Source organism: Populus trichocarpa, chromosome 5 (genome assembly GCF_000002775.5).
Source record: "Populus trichocarpa isolate Nisqually-1 chromosome 5, P.trichocarpa_v4.1, whole genome shotgun sequence".
Taxonomy (NCBI): domain Eukaryota; kingdom Viridiplantae; phylum Streptophyta; class Magnoliopsida; order Malpighiales; family Salicaceae; genus Populus; species Populus trichocarpa.
The window spans coordinates 6,478,525-6,498,564 of NC_037289.2; the positions used below are offsets into that span (position 1 = coordinate 6,478,525).

The 20,040-nt window shown below is 32.6% G+C and overlaps 2 protein-coding genes across 2 annotated transcripts; both read right to left on the reverse strand.

The window, feature by feature from the left end:
• Positions 1–687: 687 nt before the first annotated feature.
• LOC7492078 (uncharacterized) lies at positions 688–4,956 on the reverse strand. Its single transcript, XM_024601296.2, has 3 exons — positions 4,324–4,956; positions 3,755–3,885; positions 688–1,732 (listed from the first exon to the last, which is right to left on the reverse strand). Exons 1-3 carry the CDS (start codon positions 4,645–4,647, stop codon positions 958–960), a joined length of 1,230 nt encoding a protein of 409 aa, XP_024457064.2. The 5' UTR covers positions 4,648–4,956; the 3' UTR covers positions 688–957.
• Positions 4,957–16,558: 11,602 nt separating this feature from the next.
• LOC7486379 (uncharacterized) lies at positions 16,559–19,405 on the reverse strand. The gene is made up of 5 exons (XM_002307135.4): positions 19,027–19,405; positions 18,724–18,948; positions 18,323–18,433; positions 17,049–17,116; positions 16,559–16,871 (listed from the first exon to the last, which is right to left on the reverse strand). The coding sequence occupies exons 1-4, from the start codon at positions 19,150–19,152 to the stop codon at positions 17,063–17,065; spliced, it is 516 nt and encodes a 171-aa protein (XP_002307171.1). The 5' UTR covers positions 19,153–19,405; the 3' UTR covers positions 16,559–16,871; positions 17,049–17,062.
• Positions 19,406–20,040: the final 635 nt, after the last annotated feature.

Sequence of the window (20,040 nt, forward strand, 5' to 3'; positions counted from 1 at the left end):
GTAACCAGCCAAAGAAATGGCGAGAACCTAATTTTACCTGAAAGAATATGGAATAATATAAATATTGAAAAGAGGAATACGGTGGCAGGTAACTGTTAACTTGTCTGGGTTGGTTGCGATGATGCTTTGCCCAAGCAGTTACTGGATTCTATTTTTCTGATGGGCAAGGAGACAGTCTCTTTGGCAGTACAGAGATATAAATCCAAAAAAATGGATTGTGACGATAAGGCCGAAGGAATGGCTTTGAATTCTAAATTAATTCTGAATGGTCTATCATAATGTTGAATGGTAATGTTCTGGTAGTACTCAAAATTCTCTCTTTAATTTGAGGTCCACTTTATGATGCGCAACACCACAATGCTTAAGGAAACGGTTGACAGTTCTTGAGGGCTCGTTTGGGCAGAGTACGAAAGCCAAGTTCTTCATGGGCTGTACGAAAATTAGAGCTATGCCTACCATATGAGACTGATCCTGATGAAAGGAACCTCAACTGAACAGGCCTAATATTGCAGCTGACCTATCCCACTGGCTACGCAAACACGATATAGCGAACACAAAGAAAGGAAAGAATGGCTTGAATGAAAGGAACCTCAACTTTAGCAGGGAAGAGGAAACATTGTCCCCCTCAATAACTGTTCCGACAAGAGGTATTAAAGGGACTGTCATCTTCTATTTAAGATAAATCAATGACAAAAGGTATTGATGCTCTATTATCAAATCCATTTTTTTTCTAATACACAAGGGTGGATTTAATTGTTCTCACCAAAGTAAACATAATAAATTAGGGGTACAATTATATGTATTAACAGTTCTTGGTAACATAAACTAACAAAAACGTATTATCTTATTTGATTTTTTTTTCCTGTCACATCTCTTTCTATTTACCTTCAAGAGCTACTCAGCAGACAAAATGTTGGATCATCAACGAGTTAATTGAATATGATATCCGATGCTAAACTAATCAAGTGCCGTTTTGTTTTTCCTACCCGTTACTGGTTTTGGCAATCCATCGAAGATTGGTCTCGTTATGGCTGCAGCGGATAAGGCCTGTAAATCTGGCTTCAAATTCCACTTCGATGTTGGCCACATGGAAGAACTAATGCTGTCATGATCATTCAGACTAGTTGCGCTTGATGACTTCCTTACTACGAGAAATCCATCAGCCAAATCTCCTGGACCCGTTTGAGCAGAGGTCAAACCACCTGCATCAACATCTGTTGTGGTCCGATTTCCCGCTTTAGGTCTCAGAGCCAAGCCCTTTCCAGTGATTGTCGAGAAAGCAGGCCCGGTGCTTTCCTCTCTAATCAGCAAGTCAGTGTAAATGGAAGTGAAATCAGCTTCTGATTTCTGACGCCTTCTCACCAATTTCTCAGACTCGCCTTCCTTCACTTCATCAAGGTATAATTTGTCAACCAGTCCATTTTTCTCATCAAGGAACCCATTAGCCAAGCTTTTAGTTTTCCGATGGAGGCTCAGAGGTGGATGGGAAGCCGGTGATGGTTTAAGATATGGACCACCTTCTGGATGATGAGAATGTCCGTTCCTGTAGACTGCCATCTCAAAACCTTCAGGTATCTTCTTTTGATCTTTTGGCTTAAGCCCATAGTAACCTTGTAAAGAGCTCATAGCTGGAGAAACCTTACACCGTGAAGACTGAGGCTTCAAAGATTGAAATGAATCAAAGAGATCGGACTGCAGACCACGTGGCGGGGTCCATTCATAACTGTTCTGTCTGCAAAAAAGTTCAAGTGTCATAATTTGTAGATTTTAGGCTGAACTTGGGGCTGTGATCCACCCCAAAAGAATCTCAATGTTAACACAGTTTTCAGCAATTCAAATGGAACACTGAATGCTATCAGGTTTCAACTGTAAGTGCATTTTCCGCTCAAATTTAAAAACCATCTAGAAAGACCAACTACATCACTTGACTTAATCATACTAATCTGGAATAGGCTAGGATTCTTACCAGTATTTCAATCAGTTTTAGAAAATTTTCTAGCAGTTGTGTGGTGTTGATACTAAATCAATGTTTGATGATAAGATGACATCCATTTTGTCAAATAGGTTTTGTTCTCATACCCCAAAAAACATCACAGACTTCATGGCAAATATATGAAATGTGAAATCTCATGAAAATAAGGGATAAAAGGTGTCATATATGTCAGATGAAGGTATATGAATTTTAAGGATTCAAAATAATGATGGTTCATGGATGATGCAAATAGTAAAACCGCGAGTGACACCCAGCACAACAGCTTAACTGAAAGGGGAGAAACCTGGCAGAGCTTTTGGGAACAAGGCTGCAAAGGTGATACCAATGATACATTAACCTGCTATTACTATTTATGTTCAGTTATCCATACTACAAGACAGTTACAATTTTGACTTGAGCTAATTATTTTTGCTATACTAGATCTGAATTACATCCCCTGTTCAATCATTTTGACTTGAGCTAATTATTTTTGCTATACTAGATCTGAATTACATCCCCTGTTCAATAATTTTGACTTGAGCTAATTATTTTTACTATACTAGCCAAGACTAAATATTTGTAATTTATCTAATGAATTATAGTCACGGGAGGCAAATCATTTTATCCATCAAAATAGGATTACCAAGATAAAACAAAAGAGAACACAAATCTTATTCAGTTTTCCATGAAACCAAGAGGAAATGACACCACCAGACCACATTGCATCCTCCCTTTCTCATGTGAATCTCACATGCATTTCCTCCCCCCCTAAATCTTATATTTGTCTGTTCTTTTTTCCATATACGATCCTTTTCTTTCTCTGATATGATTTGAATCCGATTCAATCAGAACAGATTTGAAATCTGCAATTCAAGTATTTCATTATCTTACTATTGAATTGGATTTAATTCAAAGATACAGCAGGGAGTAGCGAAAAGATCTGAAAATGCTCCCCAGATCACCCACCATCCCTTTTTCCATCTTTTCCCACCGGTTACTGCAGCACAGAACACACCTAGATCCTAGCCTGGCACTGCAGATTCTTCCCAGTGACACTTACTGCAAGAAACCTAACAAGTAGAGCCACATCTTTCAAGACCAGTTCCTTTAAATGCCACAACTGCCACGTGCCACAAGAATAAAAACTCTTGCATCTCTCCTACAGCCCAAAATGTACGTTATTGTATCACCATCAACAATACCACGTCACCATTTTTGCTAATGTAAGTTATCAAATTCTAGATTCTTACTTCATATCCTCTTGAGCATGTATACTTTGAAAGTCCACATGAATCGTGGCCAATCTATATATGAAGGCCTCTGCACAGTCATAGTTTCATCCAAGCAAGGTCCTTGGAGGGTAATCTGAAAAGGCAATTTTTTAATGAAGTGGTCCGACTCTCAAGAATTAAACCTGCCTAGGACTTTCAGTTGTGCTTTGCAAACTATGTGGCACTAAAATTTTACCAACGCATCATAAGAAGTTCAAATGAATCTCTAGGCTGGTTGGTTAGGACTGCAATGGGGTGAGCCAGAAAAATAGGCTGGAGCTTTCTGGTTGTACTAACCAGTACAAGGATCACACACTTTCTACACTTTTAAATACCTTGTTTTAGCAATTTGGAGAGTCATGCTAGTGTAATAGTAAAAGAAGGTTCAAATGAAGGTAAGTTGAGAACTAAGAGCCCACATGTTTTTTGCACACATAATGATGGGGAAATTCAAATGAACCAGAAATGGAAATTTAGAACAGACACAGCTTCAAAAGGAACAAATACATACCCTGGAACGTCAGAACCATTCGATAAGAAAGATGAGGGTTGATGCCTTCCAGGAAGTGGAATCTGGAGTGACTTGAGAGCAAACATTTGAAGATCCGTAACCAAGCTATTCATCTTTTTTATGTCAGCAACCTAAATAATTAGTCACAAACAAGCCAAAACAATATTAACTTCGTTGCCATCTAGTTAAAAGTTCTCTGAAGGCAAAAAACAAATGTAGCAATATACTGTTCTGAAATCGTGAGCAACATTTTAACACCCAAAAACTCAACACACACACACACACATAGATAACCCGAAAACGGCAATAATTCCAAACATAATCGATTGGTCAGTAAAGGTAAGTTTTGGCAGTGATGAAACTGATTATTCTGCAATTCTAAACAAACCAAACTGATTATCCCGCAGCTACCTCCCCTCCTCCCTTCTATTTTTTGTAATGAAAAATATTAATTAAACCTTGATTAACAGGGGAAAAAAAATCACATTTTGCACAGAACCCAGATCAAAATAAAAATAACCCATGGATGTATGAAGGAAAAAACCAATCAATTAAGTAAAAAAAAAAACCTCAACGCCGTATTTAATAGCAACGCCGGCAAGTGTATCCAGCTTCGAAACCGGATGTTCAATGAATCCAACGCCACTATTTGAAGAGGTAGAAGCAGACAACATCGTCGTTGCTGTTGTAGTTGATGATGGCGACGGCATTGTAAACCGATTCTTCCCTTTACCATTACTTCTGCTATTACAATTACCAAAGAGATCAAAAACTTGATGATCTATCTCATCCTCGTGATTAGAAAACTGACCGTACTTGAGATTCTGTTTCTGATTAATGTGATGGTGAAGGCGATGACTGCCGCCGTTACTTTCCATCCGCATCTTCATCATATCCCAAAAAAAAAAAATCAGATCAGATTGGTTGACAGTTTGATTGATCGAGTCGAGGATGATTGAATTGAACTCAGATGAGAAACATTAAAGAATACTTAGTCAGGGAGAGAGATAGAGAAGAAAGGGATGCGTGTGAGATTCGCGTGAAGGAGGAGGGTGTGATTGTGATGTGCTGTTGATTTCTCTTTTTCTCTGTAACTCTAGCGGTTTTCCAGGGAGAAAGGAACAGGTTTAGTTAGCTAGGATTCCTAATTCTTGGACTGGAGCTCTATCCAAATACAGACCTCTTCTTTCTTAAGGATATAAAATTAATTTCTGCTTGGGAAAAACTACTCTGCCCCCTCCTCACATTTAATATTTTAAAATTATATTAGGTCAATACAGTATTTTAATTTCGATGAAAATAAAAATAAAAATAAAAATACTCTTCTATATAGTATGACCCAAACGACAAATCAATTCATCATAGTGTACATAGATTTCGATTTTCTTCTCTCCCTCTCCACAAATATAAATTAAACACAAATCAAAACAAAATCTTCTCTTTGTAGGAGATCAAATATCAAATTTTATCTAGCTACATTGCAGTGAGACCATGATACTGACTTTATGTTATACACAGATATACTTTTCATTTGCAAACAAGTTTTCAATATTGACTTTCAAATTCAAGATCATAGAGACAATCGAGGTTTTTTTTATGATGCTTTTACATTTAAAAACGTTGTCTTTGCACGAAGATGAAGAAGAATTTTACATGTACATTGATGCATATATGAAAGATAATTTTTTATATTTTCAAATGCCCGAATAATACTTAGGTAAATATAATAGTAGGTCTCGTGATACTAAGTATTTTCATGTTTATGATGATGATGATGATGATGATGATGATGATGGGAGTAATAAAGTAGTTTTTTTAATTAGTGCATATACTATGAGTGAAGATGATAACAATATTGATATAGATGTTGATAGTGTTAATTTAGAGTGTTATATTATTGATGAAAACGAGTATGATGGTGATAATAATAATATAAATGATAATTTTATTCCATCACAAGATAAGAAGGTTTGAATTTGTGAATACAATTAATGATAATGATGATGGATGGATGGATGGATTTACATCATTAATAATGATTTTTTTTATGGGAAATACATCAGGTGATGGTTGCCATTTGAAGGGTATGTATGAAGGAGTGTTATTAGCAACAATTGCATTAAATGCAAACAATAAATTATTTCTATTTACATATATTGTGGTGGAAATCGAAAACAATGACACCTGGAGATGGTTTCTATATACTTTGTATGGTTCCATCAAATCCAAAATTAACCACGAGCCATTATACATAATGCCTAATAAACAAGAGATATGATGAACTTTATATTTTTTATATAACTCTATATTTGCTTATATTTTTATGTGTTTAATATTTTCTATAGAGTCCACCTAAAAGTACTACAAAGATTTTTCCTAATGCAATACATATATACTATGTAAAGGCATATTTATGTTAGTTTAAAGAAGGGATTTCATAGGTTAAGATTAGGTTTTAGAATGCATTTAAATCCTGATATTTGTATAACATTGGAGTGAAAGTTGAAAATGTAACAAATAATTTGGCTGGGTTATTTAACAATTGGATAGACAAATATTGAATTATATTAATTATGATGTCACTAAAGAAGATTAGGTTGGAGCTCTTGTCTAGATTCCATAATAGGTTTGTTATAATTATATGTTGGGAGACAAAAACCACTCTTTTTACAAGGAACATGCTTGATAAAGCTATGAAAAAGTCATGAAATATGAGAATGATTCCACCGAGTGCTAATGAATACCAAGTATTCAAATGATAGACTAGACTTTTTATTAATTTATAGAAGAGACATTGCTCTTATGGTTAATGAACATTAACTATATTCCATGTAGACATGACATTTCTTGTATGCATCACAAAAGAGTGAGGTAATGCACCCATTATCAGAGGTTGATCTTGATCCATACATAAGAGAGGTGATTGTTTTACCTCCATCCTTAAAAGAGGTGTGTGGGTTAAGCAAGAGATAATAGAATAAGAGACCAAGGAGAAGAGTAACCTAGGACCTTAAGGAAAAGGTCTTCGACAATTAGATTTAATGTCTACAATCTATTTGGCCATAACTTGATAACTTGCGAAAGAGATAGTGTTGAATAAGTTAATGTTTAATCTAGTGTAAATATAAAGACCGGAGATGAGGAAGGAGCTAGATGTAGGAGAGGAGCCAGTGATGGAAAAAGTGTCAGTGGTAGAAGAGCTAGCACAAATTATGGTAGAAATAGCAATGGTGGAAAAGGTAACTAAAATGGCACAAGTCATGGTAGAAATGGCACTAGTGGTTCTAGAAGTGACATCAGTAGTAGTGGTGTAAAACATGTGATTCTAGAAAATATGCTTCACTTTTAATTTTAAATCTAAGAATATTGATATTTGTTAATAACTATTCAAATACTTGCATAATAAGTTTGATAAGTAATGCTTGTATATCCTCTCAACCCTTAACCTAAACAAGTTGTATTCAATGAAGATTGAAGTTGGTGTTGTTAATGACCTTTTGTTAGTGATGTTAAAAGGTTCGCCTGAGTTTTTTTCATTTTTTTTTCTTCTTTAAAGCTAAAGTTTTTTTTTTTCAGTTTTATCATTTATTATTTATATTATTAGTGATTAAGCTTTGCTTATTTTCTTTATCTGCCTTTTATATGATTTTTGTTAACTGTGTATTTCTTGTCATTTCCTTTTCTTTTCTTTTTGTTTGTCCATATATTACTTTTTTTTCCTCAGTTGTGTCTATTGCTTGGGTCATATTTTTTTTAGAAAAATTTTAAATACACTTCCGTCATAAAATTACAAATATTTTTTAATTTTACACTTTTTAATTTTTTTTTATCTTTCAAATTTAGTCTCCATTCTTCTTATTGGTATTTGTTTATTTGAGATCATTTTTTAGATTTTTTTACATTTTCATCCTCAATGGTTTTTTTTTTTTTTATCAAATTTGATCCCCATATGTTTTATTTATATATTTTTCATGATTTCATCATTCAAAATTAAATTGGTTGTGAATTAAATTTTTTTATTTAACCTGGATCTAGGATTTCATAGGTTCGAGTTTTAGAGATTAAACCAAATTTATAAGATTTTCTCGGGTTTGCTTAGTTTTTTTAAAAAAACCTGATTTTTTTTTTCATTTTTTTTAGAGTTTTGCTTTGTTTTTATTTTCGGCTTAACTTCTTTAGGGTGAATCTCGGATTCATGACCAAGGTCACTGGTACCAAAGGTTAACACAGGTTGACTTTAGTTTTTTTTTAATTTATTTATTTCAATTTTATCATTCAACATTTGATACATTGACAATTGATCTTCGTGCTTTTTTTTTTTCCCTTTCCTTTCATTTTTTTTCTTATTTTTGTTTCTACATGATTATCTCAATCCTATTATCATTATAACAGAATTTGTGAGTTAACACAGTTTAATTGAGTTTTCTGTATTGTTTTTTTTTTTCACCCTTAAACATTAGATTTTTATATTCCAAATGAGATTATGTCAGAGTTTTTAAACTTTTTTTTTTGTTATCATTTGTTATAATTTTTATTTATATTATTTAAATTACTAAGGGGTATAATGGCTTAGATATCAGGGTTTGTTTTTTAATATTTTTATTATGAAAAAAAGCCACAAATCTAGATCTAGTTGAATACTATATTGTCTTTTAGTTTAATTTTTTTTTATGACAACCGACTAAGGCGTGTTTTTATAACGCGTGCTTTGACTTAGCTTTGACCAGCACATAGAAAAAGGTTTGCTTTGGTTTAGTTTAGTAAGTGGAATGGTGTTCCAATGTGAAAAATGATTTCAACTGATTGATATTACTTCTAAATTATTTGATATTTCATCTATTTAAATTGACATGATTTTAATAATTTTGAAAATTGAAAACAATATATTAAAATTCTATCAAACTTACAGGAATAATTAATTTTGAACATTAATTATGAAATGGCTCAAATAATTTCTATGAGCAATTGGAATCTACACAAGATTCTAAATGCCGAGATTCATATATATTAGCTAAATCCCATACCTTTTAATAATATTTTCGATTAGTTTTTATATTAAGATTAAATCTATTTTCAATCAATTGTTTTTTTTTAAAAAAAAAACTATATATATATATATATATCTTAATATTCTTTTAAATTTGAATTTTAGTAAAATAAAAAAAATAGTCAATTATCATATGATTATAGATATAGCGGCAAAAATAGCCCCACCAATAATTACCACTATGATTTAAAAAAAAAAACAAATATATAAAAGATTATGTCTTTTAGATGCGTGTTAATAAACCGTACTTTTTCATTGTTTCATGTTTTATTATATTAAAGGTTAATAATGTTGAAAATTTTGTTACAAAACATACGAGTATAAATTTGACATCAAGTTAAAAGTGGGATTTATTTACTTTTGAGATTATAACTTTATTAAAATTTAATCTTTAATATAAGCTTTTTAACATGGAATATCAACATGATTTAAATAAATTATAGATGGATGAAAAATTAATCTTAAATAATCATTACTTGACATGTTTTGGTGAAACTCAAATCCTTTAAAACTACATCCTACATTGACAAGTTTTTCTTGTGGCTTTTTTAGCTGGAAGGCGAAGAGTTAATACTAAGTTCTAAAGGCATCTAAGCTTCAAAAGGAGGAGGTCCTAATATAGGTTTTAGGCTTAAACTCATGCACACGCGAACCCAACTCAGGTCGGGCCTGAGCTTGGATTTGAATTTATTATAAAATAATTTTTTAGACCACAAAGAATATTTTTTGCCAACCTATATAATTATGGGCTTTTGGATTTGAGTTTATAATTCTTTGGCTCATAAATAATTATTTTTTTCAACCCATGTTTTGTCTAGTCCAACCCATTAATGTTAGAACCTAAACATTTTTTTATCTATAAAAATTCAGATTTATGGCCAAAATGTTCATGTTTAATTCATGATTTATGATGGTTAATAAAAATTCATAATAGTGAGAATTAATTATTGTCATTACTAGAATGAACTTTTTATATTTTTATCTTTTAAAATCCACTATAAAATGAGAGTAAAGGAAAAGTTTAGAACAATTTTTTTCAAGATTTTACAATTCTTCCTCACATCATTTTTAGTGTTTTTCTTTTCATTTTAAGCTTTGGTTTTTCTTTCAAATATAGAGCTTACATTCATTTTGTTGAGAGATAATCGAGTCCATTAACTTTGATTCATAGATCTTGTTTAGAAATGCATCTAAATAAAGTGTTGTTGTTGAAATCTTGGTAGACTTATTGAAAACATCTCAATTGCATCAAATGAGGAGTAATGAAATCTTAAGGATAAATATTTCATCCTTGACAATAATAAAAATTTTATTATTTTAAAGTGTTTCAACAAGTAAATATCATTCTTTGTTTTCAATATTTTTTGGATTACAATCTTATAATCTTAAGGCTTTATTCTTACATGTTATTTTTTTAGTTATGCATGTATTTTTTTTTCTTTTGTATATGATTTTTTTTTTCATTCTTGTTATAATCTTATCATATGCTTTGATAAATGTTAAACATATTTTAAAATTAATCTTTAAGAAATTATTTGGAGTTTATACATGTTTTGCAAACTTTTTGGTACGATTAAACATGTTATTTTGATATAATGCATGTTTAATATGATGTCTTTTAAAAAAATAAAGTATTGAATTTTTATCTTACATAGTTTAAATATTTCTTGTTTATTAAGTTGCTCTATTTCAAGTTTGATTTTATATTACTTGCTTATTATGGAACCAAAATAATTATTTATAAATATTATTGACTATTTTTTTATATTGATTATATCATGTATTCTACTCAAGATTTGGTTGTCTCAACTAATAATGATTTGACAAGTACTATTTCGGTAGTGAGGATTCTACCATCACCTTTTTTGATGCATGGTAAGAAAACTTAAAAGTTCAATGGATTGAACTTTAAGAGGTGGTAGCAAAAGATCTTATTTTAAATTACCACTTTAAACTCGAAAAAGTTCTTGACTTAAAAAATGGCAAATTTATTAGATGATGAATCTGACCTCACTACTGTGACAATTGTAGATATTTAGAATCACAACGATTTAATGTGCAAGAACTATATCTTAAATGAGTTGGACAATACATTTTATGATGTGTATAGTTCAATCAAGAGTGCAAAGACATTGTGATAAGCTTTGGACAAGAAATACAAGGCTAAAGATGTCAGTATAAGGAAATTCATAGTCAACAAATTTCTAAATTTTAAAATGATTGATTCAAGAATTGTTATGAGTTAAATTCAAGATTTTTAGCTCATTTACATGAAATACATGTTGAAGGCATGTCACCAAATGAATCCATCTAAATGGCTGCACTCATTAAAAAAAAAAAATTCACCATCTTGGAAAGGATTTAAGAACTACCTTCAGCATAAGGGAAAATATATGATAGTTGAGATCTTATTTTAAGGTTAAAGATAAAAGATGACAATAAGTTTTTCAAAAGAAGATCAAAATCTTTCGATGCCTCAAAAGCAAACATTATGAAATCAGTGACAAAGTTCCATAATAACTATCAAAAGATTGCTATATATATAAAAAAAAAGGAATTGTTGAAAATCCAATGGTAAATGTTTTATTAGCAACAAGAGTAGGAACCTAGCTAGGGATTATAGAAATAAAGGCGAACAAGAAAACCCTAAGAAAATGATTGTTAAAGTCAATATCACCGAGGTTTATCACATCACATACGAAGCTAACTAAAAATTTATCGAGAGAGCTTGTGTATAATTTATTGAGAAAAATAGTCTTAAAGCTTATAAAATTCAATGAGTGTAATGACAGTAACCATACCTAGATAATTAAAAACCCCAAGACCTGATTGGCATGTTTTGATGAAACCCAAAACCCTCTAAAAACTCTATCATGTATTGGAAAGAAACAATTTTTTTCTTATGGCTTATTTAATGGGAAGGTGAAGAGTTAATATTCGGTCCAAAAAGCACCCAAGCTTTTAGAAGGGAGAGGTCCTAAGCAAAATGGATTTTGATCTTAAACTAATACATATATGTGCCGACCCAACTCAAGCTTTAGGTTGGGGTTTTTTATAAAATAATTTTTGGGCCATAAAAGATTTTTTTTTACCAACCTATATAATTCTGGGCTTGGATCTGGGTTTATAATTCTTTGGCCCATGAATAATTATTTTTTTCAAGCCATGTTTTGCTTTGTCCAACCCATAAATGTTAGAACCTAAATAGTCTCTTCCATAAACATTTTCTATAACTCAGCTCAAAAAAATCATATTTATAGCCAAAACACTTAGGTTTAATTTAGGATTTGTGGTGGTTAATAAAAGTTGATAACAGTGGGAATTAGTTTTGGTCGTTACTAGAATTAATTATTATTATTTTTATCTTTTTAGCTTCTAAAATCCAATATAAAAAGGGAGTGAAAGAAGAGTTTAAAACAATATTTTTAAAATTTTATACATTTTTTTCACCTCATTTTTAGTGTTTTTCTTCTCATTTTAAGCTTTGATTTTCTCTCAAATCTAAAGCTTATATTAGCTTCTTCCTTTTTTAGAGATAATTGAGTCCATTGACTTTGGTTCATAAACCTTATTTAGAAGTGCATCTAAATAAGATAATGTTGTTGGAATCTTGAGAGACTTATTGCAAATATTTCAATTGCACAAAGTGAGGAGTAATAAAAACTTAAGGACAAAATATCTATCTTTGATAACAATAAAAAACTTTATTATTTTAAAGTGTTTCACAACAAGTATCCTTTTTTTATTTTTATTTTAAACATAAATATTTTATATTATTAGTGCATGCTAAGACTTTGTTTTGAAACTAACCTTTTCTTTTATATCATAGACACACTCCTGAATACGATTCACAGGTGGACGGTCACTTTCAAGAGTCAAAACACGGGGAGAAATCCATCAACTCGAGGTCCTCAATCAATCACACACTTACATGTAGATTGAGAAATGCTAGTGGTAGGATTCAAATCAGGGATGTCATCTCCCCCTAGTTGATTCCTTATCACTTGACTATTACTAGTTGAGGTAGTGACTCACTTGCTGTTTTGAAATTAATTGTAAGTTTGAATATATGTTCAATATGCATGCTAAAATTCTATTATTATATTTGTAATGAAAATATATTTGTTGTAATATATGTATGTGTGTGTTTAGAAGCTTATAATCCAAACTTGTATGTTCTGTAATTTTATCTTGAATTACTTAGAATAGTTTCTGTTTATTAAACAAAACAATTCCTATTCATTGGTTTAATCAATTCTAATATCTATTGGATTAAAACCGAATCTTTTTACCATCTTTCATTATAATTATAATTTTATTTTAAAATCACAAGAAAAGGAGGTTTATGCCTACAATTATTCTTGAGCTTCTAAAGGTTTCTCGATTAATATATTACATAGATGCATGCCAAACATAGTCTAATAACTAGTATTTTAGTCCTACTGTCCACTAACATGCCATTTTCTATTAGGCTTTGAAATGAAGTTTGTCAATCCACACAAAAAAGTCAATCATTATACGTATACCAAGACTCGGTGTATTTTTATATTCACTGAAAAAAGAGCAAGACATCCATGCCGATTACAAGATCTATGAGATATATTACACTCTTCAAAGCGGTGGGTGATCCCATCTTTAAACTAGTACCGAGGCATGCAACCTGCAAGTGAAGAAAAGGAATGAAGAATCATAAATGATGGCCCGATAATAGAATGAAGATGGTTGTGAGTGCTAGTAAATTTGACAAAAGAATGAAGACGCTAGCTGCTGCATGTTAACCAGTTTTCAATGCGGTAGCTGGTCTGGTGGTATGGCATTTTCAAGTTATTCTATGACCTATGCGTGTATAGACACGAGTTCCTAGGTTAGCATAGAGCGGTCATTGTTCTTGTCATAATAGCCTCTCTACTTCTTTCATCCCTCCAAGTGAATTTATCTTGTTGAATCCTTGCTTGCCTCCCTCTGAGTTTCAAAATTGCAACCTGTTTCTTTTCAGAAGCCAAGGCTGTAGGCATGGCGTGAGAAGTCTTTCTAGCAATTAAGTTTTTGCCAAACATGTTCATTCTTAGCATGGAGGTTTACTCAGATCCATGCCGACGAGAAAAGATTTGATTGCAATGATCAATAGGGTTTCATTTCTAAACAAAATTAACTAGATAAAATGCAACACACACATGGCTGACCATACATGTTGCCAATAGCTGAAGTTCTTCGATAAATAATTTAGGGAGAATCTCTCACTAATTTGAGAGTATGGTAGCTTCATTTCCCATCACAACTAATGGATCATAATGTCTTAAGTTATTGGGAGAACATGTGAATTAGGTAGTGGTCCAACTGCTCGAGAAGTCAATTCCTGAGTTGGTTATTTGTTAACTACAAGGCTATTTTCATCAACAATTTCATGAAAGTCAAATCTACGGAGCTTAGACTTGTGATCTTGATAGATGTCAACTAATCGATGCATGCTTTTTATTCACTATCCCTAGCTACTTAGATAATCTTAAGATGTGCATGCTCGTACTAATAATGAAAAATGATAGGGATTCTGATGAGTTATAATATGATTAGAATAAGATTGATTTGTTGGATAATTAATTGATTTTTTAGTTTAATTAATTTGATTTATTCTTCATAGTTAAGATATCTGATAACTTGATATGGAAAGTCCAGGGGGTTGGTAATTGTGGTGATCGATAGTTATAGTAGTAGCAGGTGGTGTCTGGTAAGCCAAGTGACTGATAATTGGTACCTATAAAAGATCCCTTTTAATGGACGTGAGGATTCTCTGAAGGTATAGTTAGTAAATTTGTAGAGAGAAAAAGTGCAATAATATTTTAGAAAGATAGATTCTAAAAAGATATATGCTAAAAATATTGAGAATGAAAAGATTATGAACTTTTAGCTTGAAAGATTCATGGTATATTTATAACTCATGAATCTTGTACTTTTACTGAGAGGAGGGGTTAAAGTGTAACTTCACCCTTATAATATTTTGAGTTGTATTATACTCAAAATAATATGTATAATATCAGTGAAAAACACTGAGGGACCTGTGTGAGATCCTAAAAAAATTCTATGACGAGTGTTGGGTTTTGACAAGATACTCGAGCCCATTAAAAATAAAAAATGTGTTCAGGCGTGCTACCTAAACTCAGGCATGTTGGGCACAAAGTATACACCTAATCCCGAGCACGTTGCGCTCAGGACGCGCCCACGAGCCCAAAAGGATGGCACCCCTGCTGGGCAGCACACCCAACCAAGTTTTGGGTGCACGCCCATCACCTAAGGTGGTGGGGTGCATGCTCAACAGCTAGCTAGTGTGCTGGGTATAGGCATAACATTGGGCATACTTCAATATTGGTGCACGCACATCTCAACATGAGATGTCAAACTCATGTCCCTGGCCAAATATAGGTTCGGGCTACTATGCTCGAGCTTTTTTTTTTTTTTACCCCCAACTACATATTCAGTTTAGGCTACCAAGCCTAAGTTCAAGAAGTATTTTTTGAACCTATTTTTGGGAATTTTGTTTTTGGTAGATATAGGTTTTTTTTCTATCCATTTTATTTGTATCAAATCCAAACTAAATAAGAACAACAACTAGAGTAAACTCCTTGACACTTGACAGTCCTTTTGGAACGGAAAAATCGAGGAAGATCGAGTACGCTGGCGCAGATTGAAGCTTTTGTTCAGTGAGAAATTTATGTGAAGACAACCCTAAATTTTCCATGTAAGAATCATAGGTTATCATACATGGTAGCTAAATTGTCATTTAATAATCAGTGCATCATCACTAAAATCTTGGAATCATTTTTTTTTCTTTATGAGAGAATAATCAAAGACAAGAATTACCAAACTTCAAATATTTAGTTTTTAATGATTTTTTATGAGTGGTAACAAAACATGTGATTCCTACATGTCATTTAACGGATATGTCTGGAACCAATTTAATGGATAGTTGTTCATGTTTCAAGTATTGGAATCAAGAGGTTTACTTTCTCTGTGATCTCAGGTTCGAGCCCTGTGGTTGCTCATATGATGGCCACTGGAGGCTTACATGATCGTTAACTTCAGGGCCCATAAGATTAGTCGAGGTACGTGCAAGCTGACCCGGACACCTACGTTAAACTAAAAAAAAAAAGTATTGGAATCCAAAAAACAAAAAAAAAAGGTCTCATGGAGGTGTTGATCAAAACACAGATTATAGTTCATGGGGTTTTTTTTGCTGGATTAGCCCGATTTATTTTGAAATGATAAAAATAGAGCATAGAGCATAGAGAATAGAGCAAGCAGAAAGAAGGGGAACACACAACTCGGTTTCTTCCACCATTTTGGTGCTTCTTTTTTTTTCTTTAGGGTGTTCAAAACGGGGACAAAGGCCCTACGCAACAAGACAATAGGTTATGCCCAAAACATATATGAGCCTTGAATTATGACAGCTGAGAGTGAGACTTTGTGTTTATTTATTAAATCCAGTTAAAGTATTAGATTCCAAGTCACATGGATTAAATTGGATTAACCGGAAAAAAAAAATTATGTTTAAGATTTTAATATCTCACATTAAAAAGTTTTGAAATAATACATTCAGATATAAGCTATAAAGAAAATATGGGGCATGGAGTATAATAAAATTATCCTACATTGAAAAGTTAAAAATAATGCAAGTGAATGCAGCTATATATAATTATCACACATTGAAAATTTACGAAATAATGCATGTGGATATAGCTATGTATAATTATCATACATTGAAATATTATGAAACAATGCATATGAATATAAGCTATAAAAACAAATGTGAAGTATAGTACAGTATCTCACGTTAAAAAGTTAAAAAACAATTCATATGAATGTAGATCATTATAGTTATTCAGGGCCAATTGTAAGCCTGAGTTTTTATGAGTTTACACCAGGTCAAGGCCCCGAGTCCCAAGTCAACCATTCAGGCCGGATTAGGTTTCATAACTATGGAACTTAGCATTGTGATGCATTGTACTTTTTAAAAATATTTTTCAATTTAAAATGCATCAAAATGAATCTTGAACCTTGCTATTGAGTGCCGGGCACCTGCATGTATTGGGAACTGATTAGAAGTGAACAAATGAGGTTTCATTTTATTCACTCATACTTGATCTCAGCAGACCACTAAAATCAAACTTTGAGAAAGATCAAAGACATTACAATATAAAATAGGGAGAAAAGGAAAATGGAGACAGTAATTGTGTGCCATCTAAAAACACTTACCTAGCGACATTTGTTCAGCTGTTTTGCTCCTTTTTTCCAATATATCCAAAATCTTTAGGTGGCCATATCTAGAAACAAAATGAAAGGGAAAAAAACCATGAAATTTAGTGCAAGGAGATAAGCCTTTATGAAAAATGATAGTCCAGCGGTTGCAAAAGGAACAAAAATCCATAGCTGTCAGCTCCGAATAAGAGTATACTTGGTCCATTTCCTATCACAATCAGTGGATCATAATATGTAAAATAGTGGTAGAGCACGTGAATCGGTGATCCAGCTGCTCATGAAGTCAACCTGAGCCTTGATAATCATTCCATTCACACCACTTCGTTATTGCAACAAGTTAAGGGTGAATTTATCTTAATCCACAGAGTTCACACTGATGATTTCACTAGATATCAACTACTGCATACTTTTTACATCACAATGCCTATTGCCTAGGGCGGACTGCTTGAGAAGGTCAGGCTAGAAAGCGATAAATTCAACCATGGTTTGATATAATGCATTTTTCTCCACAGTTCAACACCATTTAAGTCAAAATAAAACGTAAATTTCTTTGTGAAGATTACTGAGACAGTCTAGGAATGACTTGTTGTCATGCAGCATATAGGCTGTAACCAATATCACATCATGTTTAGCAAAAACTGAACTAAACCCTGTATCTCCTGATTGGGCTGCCATGTCAATCACTCTTGGGAGTAGATGGTGTTTCATCTTAGATGGCTTTCCTTATTCCATGTGGGTCAGGAAAACAAATTTAGAAGTTTCTACCAACAACAACAACATCGGTTCATATTACTTATAGAATATTTCATCAAGTTCCCAGGTCATGATTAACTAACCTGCATTATTATAGAAATTTTCCACATAATACATTGTGCATTAGAGTAAGATACAGGATCATTTTCAGTCGACCTTTATGCCTTGGAAAACAAAGATAAATGGTCACTTTTCGGACCTTCTAGGTCTTAAATCAGCCATTACTCAAGGGTTTTTTTTTTTTGGTTCATTGTCTTCATCCTAGCCCTCATAATTTCTTGAATAGCATTGAACTAAAAAAACAAAAAATCTCGATTGCACCCAACTGACACAAGAAAGCTCAATGCTAATTGGCAACTCATGCCAGATAGGTCAAAGAAGTTATTTTGCACATGGTTTGAACATTAATGCTGATAACTCACACATTCCTCATAGGAAAACAAAAACAAATATGCACTATAAAGATTAACAAATCTCAAAATTCAACAAAAGCACGCTAAGGAAGAAAATAGGCTTACCTTCCAAAGCATTTTCCCTCGAAGAAGGCCATAAGGAACTGCTCCAAAGTTTCTTGAATCCTTGCTGTTATATATGTTATCTCCCTCTACCCAAATATGCCCCTTAGGAACCTAATCAAAGAGAACAAACATTTTTCATTTTGTAACTAACAATCAACAATCTCTAAAACAATAAATTGCAATAATCCACAAATCCAGCAAAGCAAAAACATCAAATAGTATTGACTAACCAAACCACACTCTCCAAAACCCATTAAGCAAACATCAAAAATCAACAAAAAAAAAAAGCAGCAGCAGCTGCAGCAGAACCACTGAAAACCCACTAACAAAAAGACATCACACTAAGCTTTAACAACAGAAGGCAAAATCTATAAATACCCAACAAAAGAAACAACACATACCACAATAGTCTCAGTTCTATCACTGTTCTTGGGTTCAACAACGTAAGTAACAGAATCACCCTCGACACCTATAACTCTTTTAGTCATAATTTTTCTTGGCTCCACAGGTGATTTTAAAATAACAATATCTCCAGCCCCCACTTTGCCAAGCTTGTGAGAAAACCTCTCAGCCAATGCCCAATCACCAGTAAGATTAAAGGTAGGGAGCATACTTGGTCCATAGAGCTGAAAGACACCAAATCAATGCTTAGATTCTAAAAAGAAACAAATAAAAATCACTACTTTATGCTTATTTATACTTACAGAAGCAACAGTGAAGACATGGGTGTTGGTGACATGGAGAAAGCATAGACTTTTGGCTACCAAGAACATCTTGCTGAATGCTTCTTTGGCAATAATGGTCAATTCCTTCAGATTTCTGAGGCTCATTTCTGTTCTCTTTGTAAAGATTGCTCCTTTTGATTTGAGACTTGAGAGTTAGAGGGAGGAGAAAGTCCGGTGCTTTATCTGTACATAGTATACTTTTACAATGAAAGAAAGAGGGGAAGACCGAGATTTCTCTTGGGATTGATGGGCTGAGGGCTTGAACAGAGTAGAAGGTTTAAAAAAGTGACGAGGGGCCACCTTAGATATGTAGATAGGAGGAGGCAACTCAAGTGAGAGCATCTCTGTTGGATCAAGTGTATGTCAGTCACTCTAACCATGTTTGTGTATGGTCTTTTGTTTAGAATAAAATTACCTTAAATGTTCCCGGGGTGAGCTTTTGGTTATGTCATGCTTTATATAAAATTTAAACATACAATCTATTTAACAAATAATGATATCTTAATGTTACGTTGCTCTTCTGTCTGTATGATAATTTACTTTGTTTTTATATTTTAAAGTGTTTTAAAAAAAATTAATTTTTTTATTTTTAATTAATAATATTTTGATATTTTTAATTTATTGTGATATACTAATATTAAAAATAATTTTTAAAAAATAAAAAAAAATAATATTTTAATAAATTTCTCAATAAAATATACTTCAAAAAACCATCAACATCACATTTCCAAACTACCGAATTCTTCTGGATGAGTGGGTGGGTCTTTTAGTTAATAATTCATTCGTATGGATCCACTTATAGAAGACTGGACATTATTCGGTAGATTTGGTGAATATCCTTCTGTTTTATGAGAGACGGGTATTGATTTAGTCAAATTAGGTTAAAACACTTGGTTCAGTCTTCTCTACTTCCAAAATCTCTTGAGTTTGGAGCATTCAATGGAAATCTTAAAGCTTTAATAGCCAGAGTGTCCTCTTGACCATGGCGGACCA

What these genes read in the sequence shown, in the direction of transcription:
- LOC7492078 (XM_024601296.2), bottom strand. Translation starts at nt 4,647, where the DNA reads ATGATGAAGATGCGGATGGAAAGTAACGGCGGCAGTCATCGCCTTCAC. An exon ending in CTATTAAATACGGCGTTGAG is followed by an intron (nt 3,886 to 4,323) that starts GTTTTTTTTTTT and finishes CTAATTATTTAG; the next exon opens with GTTGCTGACATAAAAAAGAT. An exon ending in AATGGTTCTGACGTTCCAGG is followed by an intron (nt 1,733 to 3,754) that starts GTATGTATTTGT and finishes ACTTTTTTGCAG; the next exon opens with ACAGAACAGTTATGAATGGA.
- LOC7486379 (XM_002307135.4), bottom strand. Translation starts at nt 19,152, where the DNA reads ATGAGCCTCAGAAATCTGAAGGAATTGACCATTATTGCCAAAGAAGCA. An exon ending in ATGTCTTCACTGTTGCTTCT is followed by an intron (nt 18,949 to 19,026) that starts GTAAGTATAAAT and finishes GGTGTCTTTCAG; the next exon opens with CTCTATGGACCAAGTATGCT. An exon ending in ATAGAACTGAGACTATTGTG is followed by an intron (nt 18,434 to 18,723) that starts GTATGTGTTGTT and finishes CTCTTTGATTAG; the next exon opens with GTTCCTAAGGGGCATATTTG.